We start from the raw sequence: 20,949 nt of genomic DNA on the forward strand, positions 1-20,949 counted from the left end.
ACAACTTGACCTAACTTGCAAAAATTTTTTTATCTTGGAGACTAGATTGATTGCTGTAAATATCAAATGTTAAAATAATGTTACCACCTATAGCGGAGTAGCGCTGTACCTGCTATACTGACTATATTTAATAATACCTATACTTTATAATTTCTTTGTTAATGAGTTTTAAATAAACACCCACAAAATTATGTCTGAGTAACCAATATGTATAAAAATGGGTAATTTATATTAATTTCCGATACTTCCACAACAGTATTCAAAAATTGCTAAGAACTGGCAATATAGGTAATGTCAAATTTGTCTCTGGGATTAAAAAAAAAACTGTAGTTGCTGAGTCTTCTTGTTTTATGCAATTGGATATGAAATGATATGTCAGGAGATACATCATTCAGTCCCAGTATTCTTTGGTGCCGTTCAAGTATTATGGAAGTACTATGGGGGCGGGGGAATCTTTACTTTTTTTTTGGTTCGGTTTTTCCCGTTCAATTAACGTCATCGGTAATTATTAACTTTTTTACACTAATGGCAACCCTCACATTGTCTTTGCTCAAGAAAACAATACATTAATTGAAAAATGATTACGTAAGCATGGGGGAGGGGGTAAGAGCTTTGCTTACTTTGCTGACAAGGGGGATGGGGGGGGGGGGGTAAATAATTGTAATAAATCTGCTTACGTAATACTTGAACGGCCCATTTCTGTACATCCTAACCAACATATTATCTATACATATAAATAAAATTGGAGTGTCTGTTTGTGATATTCCAATAACCGTTTTTTGAACATGCATATGAATATAAACACGGAACATACACCAAAATAACATTTTTTACAAATTTTGTCTGTCTGTCCGTTTGTTGCGGGTAATCTCTGAAATGGCTGGACCGATTTTGACGGGACTTTTATTGGCAGGTAGCTGATGTAATAAGGAGTAACGTAGACTAACTTTATTTTAGAAAAATAAAGTTTATTTTATTTTAGAAAAATAAAGTTAAATTCCACGCGGACGAAATCGCGTGTACAGCTAGTTAATATGGCTAATACATAAAATAGCTCTACCTACTCCGATCACTGTTTATTACAGACAGATATATACCTAAGTAGCCTAATATATATACAGCCTTATCTACGCCTTTTTATTATACGAAATCCATGTTTTAAATGGATTTGTGTTAACGCTGGCGTGAATAATTATTGGTGTAATTAATTTGTATATAGTTATATAGTAAGTTATTTTTTAACTAATGTTAAGGTGCACCCGTCTGCGCTAACGGTATATGCTGGCGGGACACTAGTGGATTATAACAATACTATAAAATTATATGTATTTTTGTAACCTCGAATATAATTAATAACTTTTTAATTTCTGATGTGTACATAAGCAACGTACAAACATATGTCTCAATTGTATATTATCGACAGCCTGGATTGTCTAGCTGTATAGCACACCGCCTAACCTCGATGTTCATAGATTCGATTCCCCGCACGGTATAAACATTTGTATTCCTGAGTATGATTGTTTGTATCAGTCTGTGTTTTCTGTATATATTATGTATAATGTTAAAAAAATGTATCCGATGATATCCTTTAGTTATCTAGTATCCATAACACAAGGTCTAGATTCGATTCCCCGCACGGTACAAACATTTGTATTCCTGAGTATGGTCTGAATCTTTTCTGTGTATATTATGTGTATTATTTAAAAAAAATGTATCCAATGATATCCATCAGTTGTCTAGTACTCATAACACAAGCTCTGCTCAGCTTAGGACTAGATGATGTTGTGTCAATTGTCCTAGGTCAGGGTAGGCGAACCAATGGCACGCGTGCCATTGACGGAACGCCACACAATATTTTGGGCACGTCATCGATCATAAAACTGTTTGAAGAAGCTGGCTCATGCTATTTTAACAATATTTTCACCTACCTATGCCTGCGAGTCATTATTTTCAGAGATGAATAACATTAAAAACTCGGTTAGAAACCGTTTGACAGATGAATGCAGTTCAGCATGCATTTTGCTAAAAGTAACATCGTACAAGCCTGACATAAATTATTTGTCATCTAACCTGCAGCAACAGAAGTCACACTAATTTTACAGTAATTTAATTTATGCGTGTAATGAAAACAATCCAAAATGTACCTCTTTTGTTTACTTTATTTCATATAGAGTTTTGATATTATTATTTTCCAAAATATCAGAAAGTCAATATTATTTGATGGCAAGTCAATGACTCCATTAAAAATTTTTTGGAACAAATGGCACGTTGATGCATAAAGGATCGCCTACCCGAGGTTATTGTAATCTCTAAATATGACTGTATTTTACCCGTTTCTCGTCAGTTTACATGTGATGATTGCAGTTGTAACTCAAAAATATCAATAAGACTGCTGATATACAGTCGATCAGTTATGAGGTAAGCGAAATGCGAATAACGTTACTACGGATTCCGATTAACGGGTTTGTTGACAGTTGCCGGCTGTATATCAACAGCCTTATTCGTATTTTTAAATTATATTTCGCCAATTTTGCAAAAGAGATTAAGTTCTCTGTAATGTTCCTAATGGGAATAACGTTCCTATGGATTCCGATTGACGGGTTTGCTGACAGTAGCCGACTGTATATCAACAACCTTATTCGTAATTTTAAATTATATTTCTCCAATTTTGCTAGAGATTAAGTTCCCATTATACTGTAATGTTGTATATATTTACATGTTTGTATATGTTAACATATAATTCAATGTTCGGCCTCGGTGATCTAGCGGTTTAGCACACCGCCTGACTTCCGATGGTCGTAGGTTCGATTCCTCGCACTGTATAAACATTTGTTTTCATTAAGTATGTATATACGAAAAAAAAACTATATATTTGTATCAGTTATCAAGTACCTATAGCAGCTTTAGCTAACTTAACTTGGTACTAGATGCCGCTGTAGGAATTGTCCTGAGATTATTATTATCAATGACGGAACCAAAATGAAGTTCTATGAATGGAACAATTTTGTATGAAATCAAAAATCCAGTTATATATCGAAATATGGGCATGTCAAGTGTTGAGTTCGTCACTACGACCTCAATTGACAAGCTTCTGACTATCCCATCTCGAATAACAGACTTGAAGGTATGTTTTGTATATATATTTTTAAAGCAACCTGTTCTCGCCTGCAGTAATGTACATTAAAAACTTTTAGATTAAGAATAATTCAATGTTTTGTTATAGAAAAGATGATGTAAATTGTGATGATTTATATGGGACTATGACCAGAGTACATTGCAAAAAAATCATCAAAATCGGTGTAATTTTGGCGCAGATATACAGGGTTAGTTGTAAAGGATATAGCAAAGCGAAAGCCAGGTGTAATACTAGCGAAACTGTACCATTTAATCTTATATTTAAAAATAATAGTATAAACGCGAAAGTTTGTAAGTATAGATGTTTGTTAATCTTTCACACAAAAACTACTGAACGGATTTTGATGAAACTTTACAGTAATATAGCTTATGCATCAGAATAACACAGGTTATATTTATATTGGAATTTAACGCGATTGAAACCTCGGGCACAGGTAATATGAAAATACTTCTTAAAACATTCACACAATCTGCACTATTTTTTTAAGATTTTCACTATTTATTTATTTTCTACCTGGCTTTCAATTTTGTATACCGGATCGACTAACGCTTTGTATGCCGTAAAGGACTTTTACTTAAACGTTTTTTATTATCAATAATATCAATTAAATTTTGTTTAGTAATATTGGATTTTGTAAACAGAAAAAAATCCAAGACCACTGATGAACTTAAACACTGCAATTATTGTATGTGTTTGTCTATTTTTACTAATAAACATCTTAATTTATACTCTTTTGTATTTATTTACTAGCTACTCGACCTGGCTTCGCACGGATGTACATGTATTATATATATAAACCTTCCTCTTGAATCAATCTATTAAAAAAAACCGCTTCAAAATCCGTAGCGTAGTTTTAAAGATTAAGGCATACATAGGAACGGACAGACAGCGACAGTGACTTTGTTTTGTACCATACCCATATTTAGATAACTACAGTTTAACAAAATTCTATGAATGGATGATAGTAATATTACTCCAAATCGTAAATTATATATGAAATTCTGGAATTTTCTTCCTACAGAAGTAGGTCAAGTATTTTTTGTTTTTATTCATTGTAAACAAAATCTAGAAAAAAATATTTCATTGTTTGTTATTAGTATTATTAATTGTAAAAATAAGAATAAATATGTAAGTATATGTTACTTCAGTAAGGAAGTAGTAGGTATTATACTATAATATTCTCAATATTACCATTTACCACAGTTCACTGTTACTGTTCAATACAAATTATAAAATATACAGGTTACAATAAGAGAGAGTTATAGCGTATTAAAAATTTATTGATATAGGTACTACATTACAACAAAAAATAATTCTAACTAAAATTGCCACAAGATCTGGCTTTTACATTTTACATCTACATTTTAGCACCTTCCAAAAGTTTCTTAATTTCATCATCTGTGGCTAAATCTAAAGGTGTACAGTCATCAACGTCTTTTAACAATGAGGCACCAGCGTTCAACAGTATTTTTGTGGAATGGATGTGACCGCAGGAAGACGCATAGTGAAGGGCAGTCTGTCCGTACTCATCTACTGCATCTATTACGCATCCACCTTCAATAGCAGCAGTCAAGGCTTTAGTGGCATTCCTGTCAGCAGCCCAGTGTAAAGCAGTGAGACCATCGTCATCCTTCTCATGTCTCAACTCAGGGTTTTTCCTCAATAACTCCGCTACACGGTCCTCTCGATCCTCTCTAGCTGCATCTAATAGTGATAACTCATCTTCATCAAGTTCTGATTCAGAAGATCGTCTCAGTGATGAGACAGCCACCCACTGTTCTTTTAAACCTGTTGCACGCTCATCTGACCATTCCGGATCAAACTTCTGAACTAATATTATATACTTTTCCTTGGCTTCTACAATGGGCATATCACCAAGTGATTTCCAAGCCTCCCACTTTCTACGACCCCTGCCATCCAACCAACCAGGTTTAGGTGTGTTACATTTACCTTCTGTACCTTGTTTATACAGTCCATAGAGCTCTAAAAGTTGATTGTTGTCCAGTTTGCTGGTGAGCTTCCTTACATGGCCAGCCGCTTGGTTAAAAGATACATCTAATGGTGACTGATCCTCATCAGAGAAGTCTGAATCTGGGTATTCTGGTTGTGCCGCTGCCATGCTAAATTGTTAATCGGTAAGATACTGTGCCTAATTGTTCTGGGTTTGCACTGTTAAATTCAAGCCCTCTAAAGTATGAACCTGCTTATTGATTGCATCAGCTGCAGCCGAGGGGCTGGCAAACTCTATGAAACCATATCCTTTGCTGAGTCCAGTAGAACGGTCAAATACTACTCTAGAGCTCTGAACAGCACCAAACTGAGCAAAGTACTCTCTCAGTTGGCGATGTCCAACGGTCCAAGGCAAATTGCCCACATACAAGCGTGCTGCTCTAGCTGTGCTGGCCATACCCTACGCACACACTATCTCCAACAAGTGCAACGATCGTTCGCCTATTAAGGCTCTATAATCAACCCCTGAGCTCTCGCTCAGAGAATCCAAGTCAATGAGAGCTCCTTTCAGTCCCCACTTCTTCAGTAGAGCTTCAATCGACCAGTCGGCACTGCGTTCCTGATAAGCACATAAAAATCGAGTGTCAGTCCCGTCTAGTAAGTAACCAACAGTTGATATAACCTCCTCAAACTGCGACGGGTCGTAAAAACAATCAGAAGCTAAAACCAGATCTACAGGACGTAAGGAATGGACATCAGTAAGAAATAAACCCCAGGCGAGTCCTAAGATTTGTATATCGTGGCCAGGAACGAGATTGTTTGCCTCACAGCATGCAGACAAGTGTCGCAGTGATCGTGGTAATGCAACGCTGTCAGTTAAAGTGACGCGAGCACCGCACTTTGCCGCCAATATTCCTGGTAAACCAGTGCCGCAACCGAGCTCTAGTACTCGGAGACCGCGCAAATGTCGTCGCTGCGTCCACAAGTACCAAGCTAGAAGTGGTGCAGAAGGCCACGTGTAAAACGAGTAGCCAGCGGAAAGCAACTCCGGTATTTTAATCTCAAGATATTCACCTCGAGTGTCACCGTTAGTTGTGGACTTTCCGCGAAACACAAACTTCTTCAACTGACCGCTTACAGGGCGACCATCGCTCATTGCATAAGCATTTCCAACGTTTTAAACTAAAAGTTGTCTATATTGAAATTAAACACAATATCAAAGTAAAATGTTGAATGAAATCTGTATACTTCAGTCATCAGTCAGATTTCAAGTGACTGAAGTATACAGTGTTGCTAACTGCAATCTTAAGTAAAGTAGTTATATTACTTGCAAGAAGTTACGGCATTTGTTTTTTTATTCAAATGTTACGTAGTTCTATATTTCTAAGTATGTGTGAACAATAATCTACTGAGATTATTTTATTACTCCTAAAACACATCGTTTAGTTTGATTCATTACGATTAAGTGCTTTTTCATTACATTATTTTCATTATAAAAACAGCTATATGGGAATAAAAAGTTATTAATATGCTAACACTTAAAAACTGATGTCACTGAATCATTCATGGAATGGAACAGGATCGCAGAATGAAAATTAATTCGTCGTTCGTGTCAAATTCAATTGTCACGTGTGACATCAACTTGATGAAAGTTGACCAATACGGCTGTATGGCCTTAGAGTCTTTGCCTTTCCTATAAGGATAAATAAAACAAACAAAAAAATATATATGAAAATCTTCCTCAAGCAGTAGATAAATCATTCATATTTTATATTTCATTCAAATAACTTAGAATGAATTCATTCAATACATTTCATACATCATTCTTTTGATCTCGTAATCGTAGTTTCGTTCGTTTCATTTAGTTTATTGAAAACTTCACTCTACAGAACTTGTTGAGCGGCATAAAATAAAAGCGCTCTTTTCCCGGTGCTGTGTTCTTTTGTTATTTTCTAATAAATAAATTCGAAAATCAAATTCAAACATGTCTGTAGCAGTGAAGGGTGAGTTAATAATGTTAAATCACATTTAAATTTCGAACAATTGCAATTGGAATTTTGTTTAGAATCCAGGGGTCAAATTCCAAGTGGCTTGATTGATTGTAGACATAATAAAAGATATCGATATTTTATGCGAATAACTATAAATTTATGGAAACTTACTAGGAATGTAGAGTAAATTGCATTAATTTATTAGTAATAATATGTTTTTAAAGTAATCAAGATATCAACATTGCACCTTTGACTTTCACAGAGCGAAGTCCAATCACATGTTCTTGCCTTGTCGACGTAATATTTTTATTATTTATGTACACAGCGCTAACCGGTGTTTACTACAAGTACAAGATACATAAATTAGATACTGTAAAAATATAGGCTTCGAAATTATCACTAAGGAACACCCAAAAAACATACTCTTTGCATATTCCTTATGTTACGAACCAATTAAAAAAAATGAGATTCGAAATTCGACTGTATTTTTTTTCCATATGTTAAATACATTTATGGCTAAGGTATTAACTGGTCTGTTTTAAAACTGTATGGTATTCTGCCCAGTGGTTTGTTTTGCTACTTTATTCTTAGTTACACTAATTCTAGTTTCTGATAATTCTTTTTACAATTGAATAGTGTACTACCAACTCAGTTAAATACTAAACAAGATAATTGAATAGGAATTGAATGTAAAATGCTTTTATATGTGCCAAACATTCCCAGTTTGGGATTTTTGGCAACATCTACCAGTATTTGACAACTGATAGATATACTTGGACAGTCATTTCCTTATCTCACATTGACTTTGTACAAAATAAATGTTATATCTCATTAGATGTGGTGGAATACAACTTTAAAACATTAAAAATCTAATGCTTGAAAATAATATGACATGATAGTGTGTTTGAAAATAAATAAGAAATCTTTATGCATAAGGTGATACAGTAGTCGCATATACTCAGCCTATAAGATGGCTTCAAAATTGAAAATGAAAATGGTAATTATTAATAATATCTCAGGACAATTTACACAACACAATTTCACACAACTGACATAGATATATACATTTTCTTTGGGTATTATATACATAGAAGACATGTAGATCATTACAAAACTAGACCAACAAACAATCATACTCAAGAATATAATGTTTGCAACAAGCAAGGAATCAAATCCACAACCAAGCTCTATACTAAACCCCTAGACCTTGTATGCAGTTAATTTTAATAAAACTAAAATCTTAGGTCTTAAAAATACATAGGTAGTTATGTAGTTCTGAGGTCTTATTGTTTGGAATATGTCCATTGTCTGGAAAACATCATGTTTCTTTAAAAAATGAATGGCCATAATAACACCATATTGTTACAGGTGTATTCATTGTGGGTGCCAAACGTACCCCATTCGGGACGTTTGGCGGAGTGTTCCGGAACACATCGGCTACGGAACTGCAAACCCTGTCCATCGTAGGTGCCCTCAAAGAGGCTGGAGTGGCGCCCGCGCAAGTTGACTCTGTTGCTGTTGGACAAGTCATGTCGGTAAGGAATTAAATAGGAGAAGTCCTGAACATTATTGTATATTCCCAAACTAAGCAGAGATGCCTCTATGGGTATTAAATAACCATTCAAAGTGACAATAAAAAATAATGACACACAATTTTTGTTATCCAACAGTATACCTGCATAGTAAAGATTTTATTTTATGTTCATAATTGATAAAATAAATACATTTTTTTAAATATTCACCTTTGGAAAGCTATATTATCAACTAGCTAACCACCCTGGCTTCGCATGGGTGTACATGTATTATACATATAAACCTTCCTCTTGAATGACTCTATGTATTAAAAAAAACATTCAAAATCTGTTGCGTAGTTTTAAAGATTTAACCATAAAATACAGGCTGTCTTTATAATAATTACAAGGAATTGCAATTCTAGAACTAGAGTGGTCTGATAAGACGCCCACATTGTCATTGCTTATCCCTTGAAACCATCGTGATTAATACCTGGTAAATTCATCGCTATGAGTTAAATGATGTGATTACATGCTCATTCTATCATCATACACTGGTACTCAGCTATACCACTTACATACATTAAAAAAAATCTGTTTCTCATCCCATACAGGCTTCACAAACTGACGGCATCTTTACTCCACGACATGCGGCCCTGAAAGCTGGCATACCTCAAGAGAAACCCGTACTGGGTGTGAACAGACTTTGCGGCTCTGGATTCCAGGCTATTGTCAACAGCGCACAGGTAATACGTCAAACATTACTCTATGTCCACAGTCTTATTTTTTTAATCGGTTCTATACTCTGTTTTTTAATCCTGGATACAAATTTGACATTACCGATGTTACCAGCTCTTTGCATTTTTTAAATAGTATCGCGGCACTGACGTAAATTAATATAAATTATCCATTTTTATAGGTTACTCAGAAATAATTTTTTGGGTGTTATTTAAAAGGCATCAACACAAATTTAAGAAAATATAGGTATTATTAAATGTAGTCGGTATCGCAGGTACAGCGCTACCCCTGTGCAGGTGATAACACTGTTTTAAAATTTGACATTTACAACTGTGTTTTGAACTTAGTATTTATTGGCCGGGGGATAGTCCGAGGGGGTTATATACACTAGCAATCCTGTAATATATATATATTTTTTATACTGCTATATGGTGGCAAACAAATATAAGTCAAGATATATAAAGTTGTACAACGGCGCCGGCGCCGGCGCCACTTAATGTCCTTGTATCGGCATTAATTTTCAATTATCTGTTTTACAGTCGATCGATTATTGATGTCGACTAAAAATCACATTACATAAACATCTCTAGTGTTGATTCATTATACGTTTTCATCTTGATATTATCTAATGGACTTTGATAGACATATAAATAAAATTGGAGTATCTGTTTGTATATTCAAATAACCGAATATAAATATAAAAAATAAATTTTATTATACCAAAATAACATTTTTTACAATTTTCGTCTATCGGTCTGTATGTTCCGGCTAATCTCAGAAATGGCTGGACCGATTTTAACGGGACTTCTATTGGCAAATAGCTGCTGTAATAAGGAGTAACTTAGTCTACTTTTATTTTAGAAAAATAAAGTTAAACTCCACGCGGACGAAGTCGCGGCTAGTATTATATAAACATCTCTAGTGTTGATTCATTATACGTTTTCATCTTGATTTTATTTAATGGACTTTGATAGGTAGAGATAATAAATTTATTGGCATGATTACACGCTTAGGTAACGGTCAGCAGGGTGACTCGTAATAAATGTATATCTAAATCATGATAATATAAATTAGTAATAAATTATTGTGTATTATATTGGATTTACAGTACTAATAGCGTAAGATAACGGATTCCTTGACAATTTAATCTGTTTATCTTCAAAGGTTTGTGCCGCGAAGCTTAGCAATGTGTCGAAGTTCAAATATAATTGATGGTAATTAATTATTAATATAGTTCAACGGGTTTTAACACCATATATATCATATGGTTATGAACTTTATAAATGGTATATAAATATATATTTTAAATAATAAAATAATTATATGAAAATAATAATCTTAAACTGAGCTATGTATGAGCTACCTACATATTTCTCTATCTATCTATCTATAAATAACCATCAGTCATAATATTTTTTAAGATAGTCCAATAAATCATTTAAATTAATATTAGTGGACTAATGTGGGTATATATTTAAACAAGTAGTAGTATATCAATATTTTCCGTTTTCTATTTCTACATAAAGAAATATAGAAATAGAAAACGGAAAATATTCGATCCAGAAAACGGAAAAAAATATAAGAATCAAAAAACTAACTTCAGTTATTGAAGTCGATTCTAACATTCTTAACATAGAACATTGTTCTCTTCTTCGTTTTAATTATAATCAAATTAATCAGATACTAGAATTAATCATTAATCATTAATGAATTAATTTCTAGTTTTCGTTGAAATATTAATTAAATTAATTAAATACTAGAATTTGAAATTTTAATAATTTTAAATCATTAATGAATTAATTTCTTATTATCGTTTAAATATTAATTAAATTAATCAAATACTAGAATTAGGAAATATTAATAATTTTAAATCATTAATGAATTAATTTCTTATTATCGTTTAAATATTAATTAAATTAATCAAATACTAGAATTAGGAAATAATAATAATTTGAAATCATTAATGAATTAATTTCTTATTATCGTTTAAATATTAATTAAATTAATCAAATACTAGAATTAGGAAATAATAATAATTTTAAATCATTGATGAATTAATTTCTAGTTTTCGTTTAAATATTAATTAAATTAATTTTTTAGTTAATTTAAAAAAAAAAAATAAATTAATGTTTTTGTAATTAAGGATTTCTGTTTCCTGCGACACAAGCCTTGAGCTTAGTGCAGGGGTTGCTGTTAATTGTCTTGTTTACAACCATTGATGTAATGTGTACAAAGAAATAAATAAATAATCAGATATTAGAATTAGAAATTACATTATTTTGAAATCATTAATGAATTAATTAATTTCAATTAATAGTAATTTAAGGTCACAGCCACGAGCAAATTAATGACGTAAATAACACATTAATAATAATAGATAACTGCTTATAAATAGATACCTCTCTTTGGGTACATATGTTATCTTAATATATACCTACAACACCAACGGCCCATTCGTAACTGATTGAGCTGAGATGAATCAAATCGAATCAAAAATAATTTATTAATGTAGGACATTTTAGCCGCTTATGAACGTCAAGCTTAATGTATTAATATTTTTTCCCTACCGTCCAGTTCAGTATAAGATTCAATTGAAAAAATCTGCACACACACACATATTCACACGTTTCGACTTGTAAATGTAAACTTACAAGGATTATTTAAAAGAGCAACACACAAGTTTCTTGCTCGTTCTTCTTGTGATGAGACAGCTTTCCGAACGAGTGGTAGATAAAAAACAAATTGTTATGACTATTCAAAAGTGCTTAAATTAAGTTTATTTGAATAAATGATTTTCTATTTCTATTTCTATTTCTGCATAAACTCAAATTTAATGCTTTTTTTTAATAAACGTAGAAACTAAATTAAAGACAAAAAGGAAAGAAAATATTTATTACCAACCGTTACATTAAAAAAAATATAGATAATTATATTAAATTACAACTATGTAATACATATTATATTAATCTGTGGTTATAGAACCAAATAACTGATTGCTGAATTGTAGAATTAGATTGCACTGTGAATAATTGAACAGCTAAAATTACTTAAATATAATTTTTGATACTTATATTATATGTACCATAAATAGAAAACAGACGCTGATGAATACAAATATAAACAACTCTGGCCATAACATACAGCGGAATGTAGTCCCAAAATGAGCAGTTTTATCGACTTTTTTTTTATTTATATCTGTCGCTTTCTTTGTGACGTACTTTTGGTCTAGTTTGATCGACTTAGATGTGACAGTGAGGTAAACTGCTATAGTAAATAATAAGCGGATCAGCTATCTCGATGGACACCAATACCGAGCCAGGAACAGATCCTGATGGCGAATTTCCTTTCTACAGAAAACTTATAAAATGATTATGATACATGCACTATAAACCCTAGTGAATGTGATTTGCGTTTTAAAAAGTAAAAAAACATCATGCAAAGACCAATAAGTGTGACGTAACAATAGAAAAAAAATTCATGTAGGGTATTTTAAAGGATATGAATTTGTTTTATAATTTTATTCTGTCCGTCCAGTTCAGGCTATAGACTCAATTGAAAACTGGCAATAAACTCAACTAAATTTCTTTTTTTATTATAACCAGTTTGTTAATATTGTTTACTTATGCAGGTGTCTATTATAATAATAATAGTAATAATCTCAGGACAATTTACACAGCGCCATCTAGACCCAAATTAAGCTAGCTAAAGCTTGTGTTATGGGTACTAGATAGCTGATACATATACATAGATTTTTTTTGTAAATACATACATATTATACATAAAAATCACCCAGACCGATACAAACAATCATACTCATTAATACAAATGTTTGTACCGTGCGAGGAATCGAACCCGCGACGTAGAGCGGTGTGCTAGACCGCTAGACCACCGAGGTCGTCAAATATAACATTAATATGTAACATTATTTATAGATTCTGGTTTGTTCTTCTTGTGCTAAAACAGCTTCCGAATGTGGGGAAGATTAAAAAAAATGTTATTATATAAAAAGTCCTTAAATGTAAATTTATTTTTACAAAGATTTTTTATTATATTAATTTTATTTATTCATAATTGCACATGCATATAAAATAATTTTACATATAGATAACAAATTAATAATGCACACATGGACTCTGTTTAAAGAGTGTTACAATTTCATAGATCACACTGCATATTTTAGTCTGTCTGTCTGTTTCTTATTCTACAGACGAAGTTATAGCTAGTTCATAAATGATTTTAAATATTAATAGGACATTCTGACTGGCGCGGCAAACGTCTCAGTAGCCGGCGGTGTCGAAAACATGTCCCAAGCTCCCTTCGCGGTCCGCAATGTGCGATTCGGAACAGCCCTGGGCACGAATCTGGCATTCGAAGACACTCTGTGGGCTGGACTCACCGACTCTTACTGTGGACTGCCCATGGGCATGACTGCAGAGAAGTTGGGCGCCCAGTTCAGTATTACCAGGGATGAAGTGGATAACTTCGCGCTGAGGTCCCAGCAGAGATGGAAGACTTGTGAGTATATATTGTCGAAACGTTTATTGTTTATTGTAATCGTTTCTTCAAAAGTATAATACTGTGTTGCGAATATAGAGATGCTCTTTGATATATAATATTGGATTTATCTTTGATTGGAGATATCTTTGATTATATATAAATGAGTAATAGAGCAACACGCAAACGCTCATTCATTTTGTGAAGATCTGGATTATGAGTGGTAGAATTAAAAATAAATAATAAGTGGTAGAATTAATAATATATATGTGACTATTCTAAAGTTTACTTGAATAAAGAATCTTACTAATATTATAAACGCAGGATTTTATGAGTGTGGATGAATGTTTGTTACTCTTTCACGCAAAACTATTGAATGGATTTTAATGAAATTTTACTATAATATATCTTATACATCGTAATAACATAGCCTATAAATTTCACGCGAGTGAAATCGCGGGCACAGCTATTGTTTTATATTTCTATGACTAACTCACTTGGATACGTATTAAATATTCGTTAAATCCACAGCAAACGACGCTGGCGTGTTCAAATCTGAAATCATACCAGTGTCCCTGACAGTGAAGAAGAAGCAAGTGAACGTGGAGGTCGACGAGCATCCGCGTCCGCAGACCACTCTCGAAGGTCTGAAGAAACTGCCCCCTGTGTTCAAGAAAGAAGGTTTGGTCACTGCCGGAACCGCATCGGTGAGTAGTCTTTTTATGTAATTAGAATTAAAAGCTTAAAGGCACATTTAAACCGTTAAACAGCTTAAGAAACAAGCTGTTTGGCCGTTGAAATAGGCGAAAACATTTTATACAAATAAAATGCGATCTATCTGAACGTATACTTTTTTTAGACTGTGTGGATGAGTGTGATGAGTCAGTCATGCTATCTTAAATGTCCAGACAGGCCGCGGCATGATGGGACGGGACATTGGGGTCCCTAGAATATGGTTGAGCGCAGTGATTGCTGGTGGGACGGAACATTGGGGTCCCTATAATATGGTTGAGCGCAGTGATTACTGGTCGGACGGGACATTGAGGTCTCTAGAATATGGTTGAGCGCAGTGATTGCTGGTCGGACGGGACATTGAGGTCTCTAGAGTATTGTTGAGCGCAGTGATAGCTGGTAGGACGGGACATTGGGGTCTCTAAAATATGGTTGAGCGCAGTGATTGCTGGTGGGACGGGACATTGGGGTCTCTAGAATATGGTTGAGCGCAGTGATTGCTGGTGGGACGAAATATTGGGGTCTCTAGAATATGGTTGAGCGCAGTGATTGCTGGTCGGACGGGACATTGGGGTCTCTAGAATATGGTTGAGCGCAGTGATTGCTGGTGGGACGGGACATTGAGGTCCCTAGAATATGATTCAGCGCAGTGATTGCTGGCTGACCCGTTATGCTCGTGAACGGTCGCTGCTTGCGACCGTTCACGAGCACGAGCAAGTTAAGTTAGCTAAAGCTTGTGTTTTGAGTACTATAACTGATACAAATACATAGATATATATTTTTTCGTAAATAGATACATATTATATAGAAAATACTCAGACCGTAACAAACAATCATACTCCTGAATACAAATGTTTGTACCGTGCGAGGAATCGAACCCGCGACTATCATAAGGCGGTGTGCTAAACTGCTAGATCACAGAGGCCGTCAAATATACATACTGTATATATACTGATTTTGCATTTCGTTTGACAGTTGCTATTATCGTGGTATACATAATACCCTGTGTTTAAACAATGATAAAGTAACCAGTACTCGTAAGTCTTGAGTACATACACACATACATACATACACACACACCACACACGGACAGCGTTGTACGGACATGTAACCTTCAAGATTACATTGTTATCTCTCTACTGATACCTATTTGTATATCCTATTACTTCATGACGATTTCTTGAAAAATCTTAATATAATTCTTCTGTATTTTTGTCACTTAACTCCTACACGGCTGGAGCGATTTGTATTAAATTTTGAGTGTATTTCAATGAGTTCCTGTATGGTTGTTTGGTGGTAAATACGTAATATACAAAACTCCTAGACCGAAGCCGTAAATATACATATTAATACGTGAAGCAAAGTTTTTTACCATTTTTACGAATATAGCGCTGAAGAAAGGGTATGACATTTTGCACACTTATTGTTTATATACAGGAGTGCAGACAACTAATACTTTAAAAAAAATACATTAAATCAATAAAAAAACATTACACACACATACATATATACTCTTTTATTTATTGTCAGTATGTGGTGAAATTGTGAATAGATTAATATTGTTTGTCTATAGTCTTACTGAATATGAAATTATTTATGGTCGAAATTATTCGAACTAGAACCACTCGCCATGGACAGGGAATTCATCCACACGTTCGAATCTTTGTGGTCACAGACAGTGCTGTTTCAGAGGAGCTTCCTCCTGCGTACACTTAGATTGTGTAATGAACTACCTGCTGAGGTTTTCGCACGAGACTACAGCATGGGGTTTTTCATGAAGTTTCTTAAGGGTCGGCAACGTGGACATTATACCCCTGGTGATTCAAGCGTCTATAGGCTACGATAACCATCTGCCATCAGATGGACCATATCATATGGTTGTTTGCTACCAAATTGTTTATTAGAAATAGAAATAATCTTTATTCAAATAAACTTAATATAAACACTTTTGAATAGACACATTTTTTTATTCTACCGCTCATTCGGAACGCAGACTCATCACAAGAAGAATGTGCAAGAAACTTGTGCTTTGCTCTTTTAAATAAATATTGTTTTAATTAAATTTACATTAACAAGGATTAGGCATCCGACAATCGACATAGAAACCGCTACGCATTCAACCGTCTATGCTACGCTACGCTATTATAAAAAAACTAGTAATAATGACTTGCTTGGTTAACAGGGTATCAGCGACGGATCGGGTGCCTTAGTCCTCGCTAACGAGGAAGCAGCCAAGAACCTGAAGCCTCTCGCGAGATTGGTCGGCTGGTCGTACGTGGGGGTGGACCCCACCATCATGGGTATCGGTCCAGTGCCCGCCATCGAGAATCTACTAAAAGTTACCAAGCTCACGTTGAACGATATTGACTTAATTGAGGTAAATAAATTGTTTGAAATCTACCCTATACCTATTGTATGCACTGATTGTTATATTAGAGCCCGTATGTCCCCCCCCCCCCCTCTTTTTCACTTACCTAATGACATTACGTTTCCCCTACAAATAATAATTTATATGCTGCTGTGCATAATTATTGTTGTATGGGATGTGTGATGTAATAAATGTTATTCTTTTTTATTATAATGAATTTAAATTTAATTTTTCTATAATAAAACTAGCCTAAGTTACTCCTTATTAGATAAGCGCGCTACATCATAGATCTTGCTATCATTTACTATCAGGTAAGACCAAGCGCAAACCCATTTATAATAATAAAAAAACATTTTGTCTAATTGTTTCATTATTCATTTCCGTTTGATCAATAAACCGGGTGGATGTCGATCTGATAGGATATCAATACATATAAATAAAATTGGAGTGTCTGTTTGTAATATTGAAATAACCGTTTTTACTACATGCATATGAATATAAATACGGTACATACACCAAAATAATATTTTTCAGATTTTTTGTTTGTCTGTCTGTCTGTTAGTTCCTGCTAATCTCTGAAATGGCTGGACTGATTTTGACCGAACTTTTTTGGCAGGTAGCTGATGTAATAAGGAGTACTTAGGCTACTTTTATTTTAGAAAAATAAAGATAAATTCCACGCGAACGAAGTCGCGGGAGCAGCTAGTTATTATGTATGTTTTCTGTTGGTGTAGATCAACGAGGCGTTCGTAGCCCAGACCCTGTCGTGCGCCAAGGCCCTGAAGCTGGACCACGAGAAACTCAACGTGAACGGTGGCGCCACCGCGCTCGGACACCCGCTCGGGGCCTCCGGGGCCCGCATCACCGCGCACTTAGTTCACGAACTCAGGTAAGAGTTCAATTGAGTTTCGTGTCAGTTCTTGTCAATAATTATAATATCTCAGGACAATTTACATACAGTTGAGTTTTTTACTTACTGGTTCTTCTCAATTATTATAACAATTTACACAAAGCCATCTAGTGCCAAGCTAAGCTAGCTGTATCTCAACTGAGATGTACAGATATGTCTTAGACTAATCGCCTTATTTATAAAAACTAAAATGTATCACGAAAAATCTTTAACTATTATTATTTTTCGTATGATTTTGATGAATAGGGAATAAAAAACCAGCAAACGCTGAGAAAATGAGACAATAGTGTAAATAAAAATAATAATAATCCTGGACCATTCTCATAGCGTCATCTAGTCCAATGCATACATAATATACATAGAAAACATCCAGACCGATACAAACAATGAATACAAATACTTGTACCGTCCGAAGAATCGAACCAGCGACCATCGGATTTAAAGCTTATACTTAGACTTTATACAAAGTCTACCTAGACAAAATATGAGCTAATTACTTACTTGTTACCCACAGACGACGTGGACTGAAGAGAGCCATCGGATCAGCCTGCATCGGAGGTGGACAAGGCATCGCTGTGCTGGTCGAAAGCGTATAATTTAATATAGTTACCATACTAACTCATCGACGGCGTCACATCACTGGGAAAACCGCGTATATGGCAAACATAATTTTATAGTAGAGACGGCTCTTTAGATATAACTGTATACCTCACATAGCAGTTATATAATGTATTTTTCAACACACTTGTAAAGTGTAATTAAACACCGGTTACCGATATATAAACAGTGCATAAAACACGCGTGCGTTATAAACTTAAGTAATGAAGTTATATTCCATAACCACATTATATGCTATTTTATCAAATTTCATTCTGCCCGCCCAGCGTCAGCCAGTAGTGAAACAGCGGGAAAGTGCCAAAATTAACAAAATAAAATATTATATTTTATTCTGTTTCCTGAAAACTGTGTTGAAAAACTTCGTACGTTATACGTGCGTCTTTAACACACTCGGCTTTATTACGCCCTCGTCTGGCTCGGGCTGAAATTCCGGCTAGTGTGTTATAAACATCATAACGCACTTATATCGTAATAAACTATAATGGTCAGTCATATATCTATATTAATGTTATAAAGAGGAATTCTTTTTTTAAGTTTGAAATGAATAAATTAAAATAATATATACTTAATATATTTATATTATTGTGTTTAATTCCGCTACAATTAGTATGTGTGAAGTATATCCAAACTCTGTTCATTGCCTGATTGTGCCTTGTTGAGGCGAAACACTCAAGTCTCCACAAGTTTCCACACCGAATATTTGTGGTCACAAATATTCGGTGTGGAAACTTGACTACCGTTACGACCTTCTCTAATGGTGATCAAATTCCGACCGTTATTGCGTCTACACCCATATTGCTACACAACAAGGCACAATCAGGCAATGAACAGAGTTTGGATCTACTTGGAAGTCTAGTGTTACTGCGATTACGATGCGTTGAAAAATGTTAACAAACAGACAGAAATACTTTCGCTTTTATGAATAACAATTCGTAAAAATCCGTTTTCACATTGTCTCTTACAAGGTTTTCTCAATAGAGTGATGTTATGTTTTATTAAAAGTTACGAAAAATGATAATATGTTTTACCGTAATTTATCTACGGTGCAAAGTACAGGAAATCAAGTCTATGATCTTTTTATGTACATAATTTAAAACTAGATATATATACTGTGTAGTAACAATATATATATTAAATATATGTGTCAATTAAATATATTTTATATAAATATATGTATAATAAATGTAAATAACTGAAATATTATTTTTCCACTTGCAAATTCAGAATCGATAGAAATAAAGGTATGTTCAAAAATGAATTTATATGACTGAAGTACATAATAATTGCACAAAGTCATACTTGTTATTTATATTACATATGATATAGGTCTAGATAGTGTTGGATAAGAATATTCTGTGGAGATTATATTTTGTGAAACTATTTATTGTATTTGATATCAATAAAGTTGTTTTTTTATACTTTACTCTTTTATTGACTTGGCGATATAATTGGTATATTGATTTTTCCATTGTCAGCCGTGTTATTCAAATTCAAATTCAAAAATCATTTATTCATGTAGGACATTTTAGCCGCTTATGAACGTCAAGTTTTTACATTATATATTTTTTCCCTACCGTCCAGTTCGGTATATAGATCCAATTGAGAAGAACTGGCAAGAAACTCGATTGAATTACTTTTTTTTCAAGCCAGTTTATTTACAATATATAGGTATTTATATAGGTGTCTATGACTAACATTAAATCAAAATCCCATGCATGAACAACTATTGCCATGCACGGTCGTCATCGCTTCGTCTCAATTCAAAAGGAAGTTCATACTTTGATTAAGTACCAGAACATGTATCTGAAGCTGCACTAGCAGTCTTCTACCGAATTTAAGCAGGGAATGAAATATAAACATTCAACGTGAATGATGAAGTACGTCGGCGATGGGGTCCTTAAACCTACACCCGGGTCACAAGTACCAGGAACTGCTCGGAGTGACTGCTCTGACAGAGAGAGAGACTGCTCTTTCCCTGTCTACCACATGATGGATCTGGCACCCGCACGGTGACTCCAGGGAATAAAAAGTTCGTTTCTTATTACCTGTAGAATATTTTTACAGGATGGAGACTGTTCTGTTGATAACGATGAGAAGCAATGATAATAATAATAATCCAAGACAATTCACACAGCGCCATCTAGGTCCAAGTAAAGTAGAGCTTGTATTATGGGCACTAGACCACTGATATAAATACTTAAATATTTTTTTTTGTAAATAAGTAATATGCCTAGTAACTCTTAGACCAATGGAGACAATCATAATCATAAATAATATAATATAATAATAGTCTCAACCCAAGTTAAGCTAGCTAAAGCTCGTGTTATATGGGTACTAGATAACTGATAATTTGTATCAGTTATCTACACATATATACATAGATATATATTTTATCGTAAATAAATACAAACCATTAGACAATGTTATATTCATAATAGATTCTATGTATATAGCACACCGGCTTATTTCTGATGGTACGGGTTCGAATCCTCACACGGTAC

The 20,949-nt window shown here is 34.0% G+C and overlaps 2 protein-coding genes across 2 annotated transcripts; one reads left to right on the top strand and one right to left on the bottom strand.

Moving 5' to 3' along the window:
• Positions 1–4,401: 4,401 nt before the first annotated feature.
• On the bottom strand, positions 4,402–6,344 carry LOC131842178 (acyl-CoA-binding domain-containing protein 6-like). The gene is given in 2 exon segments (XM_059190711.1): positions 4,402–5,263; positions 5,603–6,344. Coding segments are annotated over 2 exon segments (1,410 nt in total). The 5' UTR covers positions 6,243–6,344; the 3' UTR covers positions 4,402–4,493.
• A 596-nt stretch (positions 6,345–6,940) lies between these two features.
• On the top strand, positions 6,941–19,007 carry LOC131842050 (3-ketoacyl-CoA thiolase, mitochondrial). Its single transcript, XM_059190488.1, has 8 exons — positions 6,941–7,089; positions 8,446–8,612; positions 9,203–9,334; positions 13,577–13,841; positions 14,352–14,527; positions 16,735–16,929; positions 17,655–17,809; positions 18,345–19,007. The coding sequence occupies exons 1-8, from the start codon at positions 7,071–7,073 to the stop codon at positions 18,424–18,426; spliced, it is 1,191 nt and encodes a 396-aa protein (XP_059046471.1). The 5' UTR covers positions 6,941–7,070; the 3' UTR covers positions 18,427–19,007.
• The last annotated feature ends 1,942 nt before the right edge of the window (positions 19,008–20,949 follow it).

The sequence above is a fragment of the Achroia grisella genome, unplaced genomic scaffold (assembly GCF_030625045.1).
Source record: "Achroia grisella isolate CSIRO2021 unplaced genomic scaffold, CSIRO_AGI_Agris_v1 utg1080, whole genome shotgun sequence".
In the NCBI taxonomy this organism is placed as follows: domain Eukaryota; kingdom Metazoa; phylum Arthropoda; class Insecta; order Lepidoptera; family Pyralidae; genus Achroia; species Achroia grisella.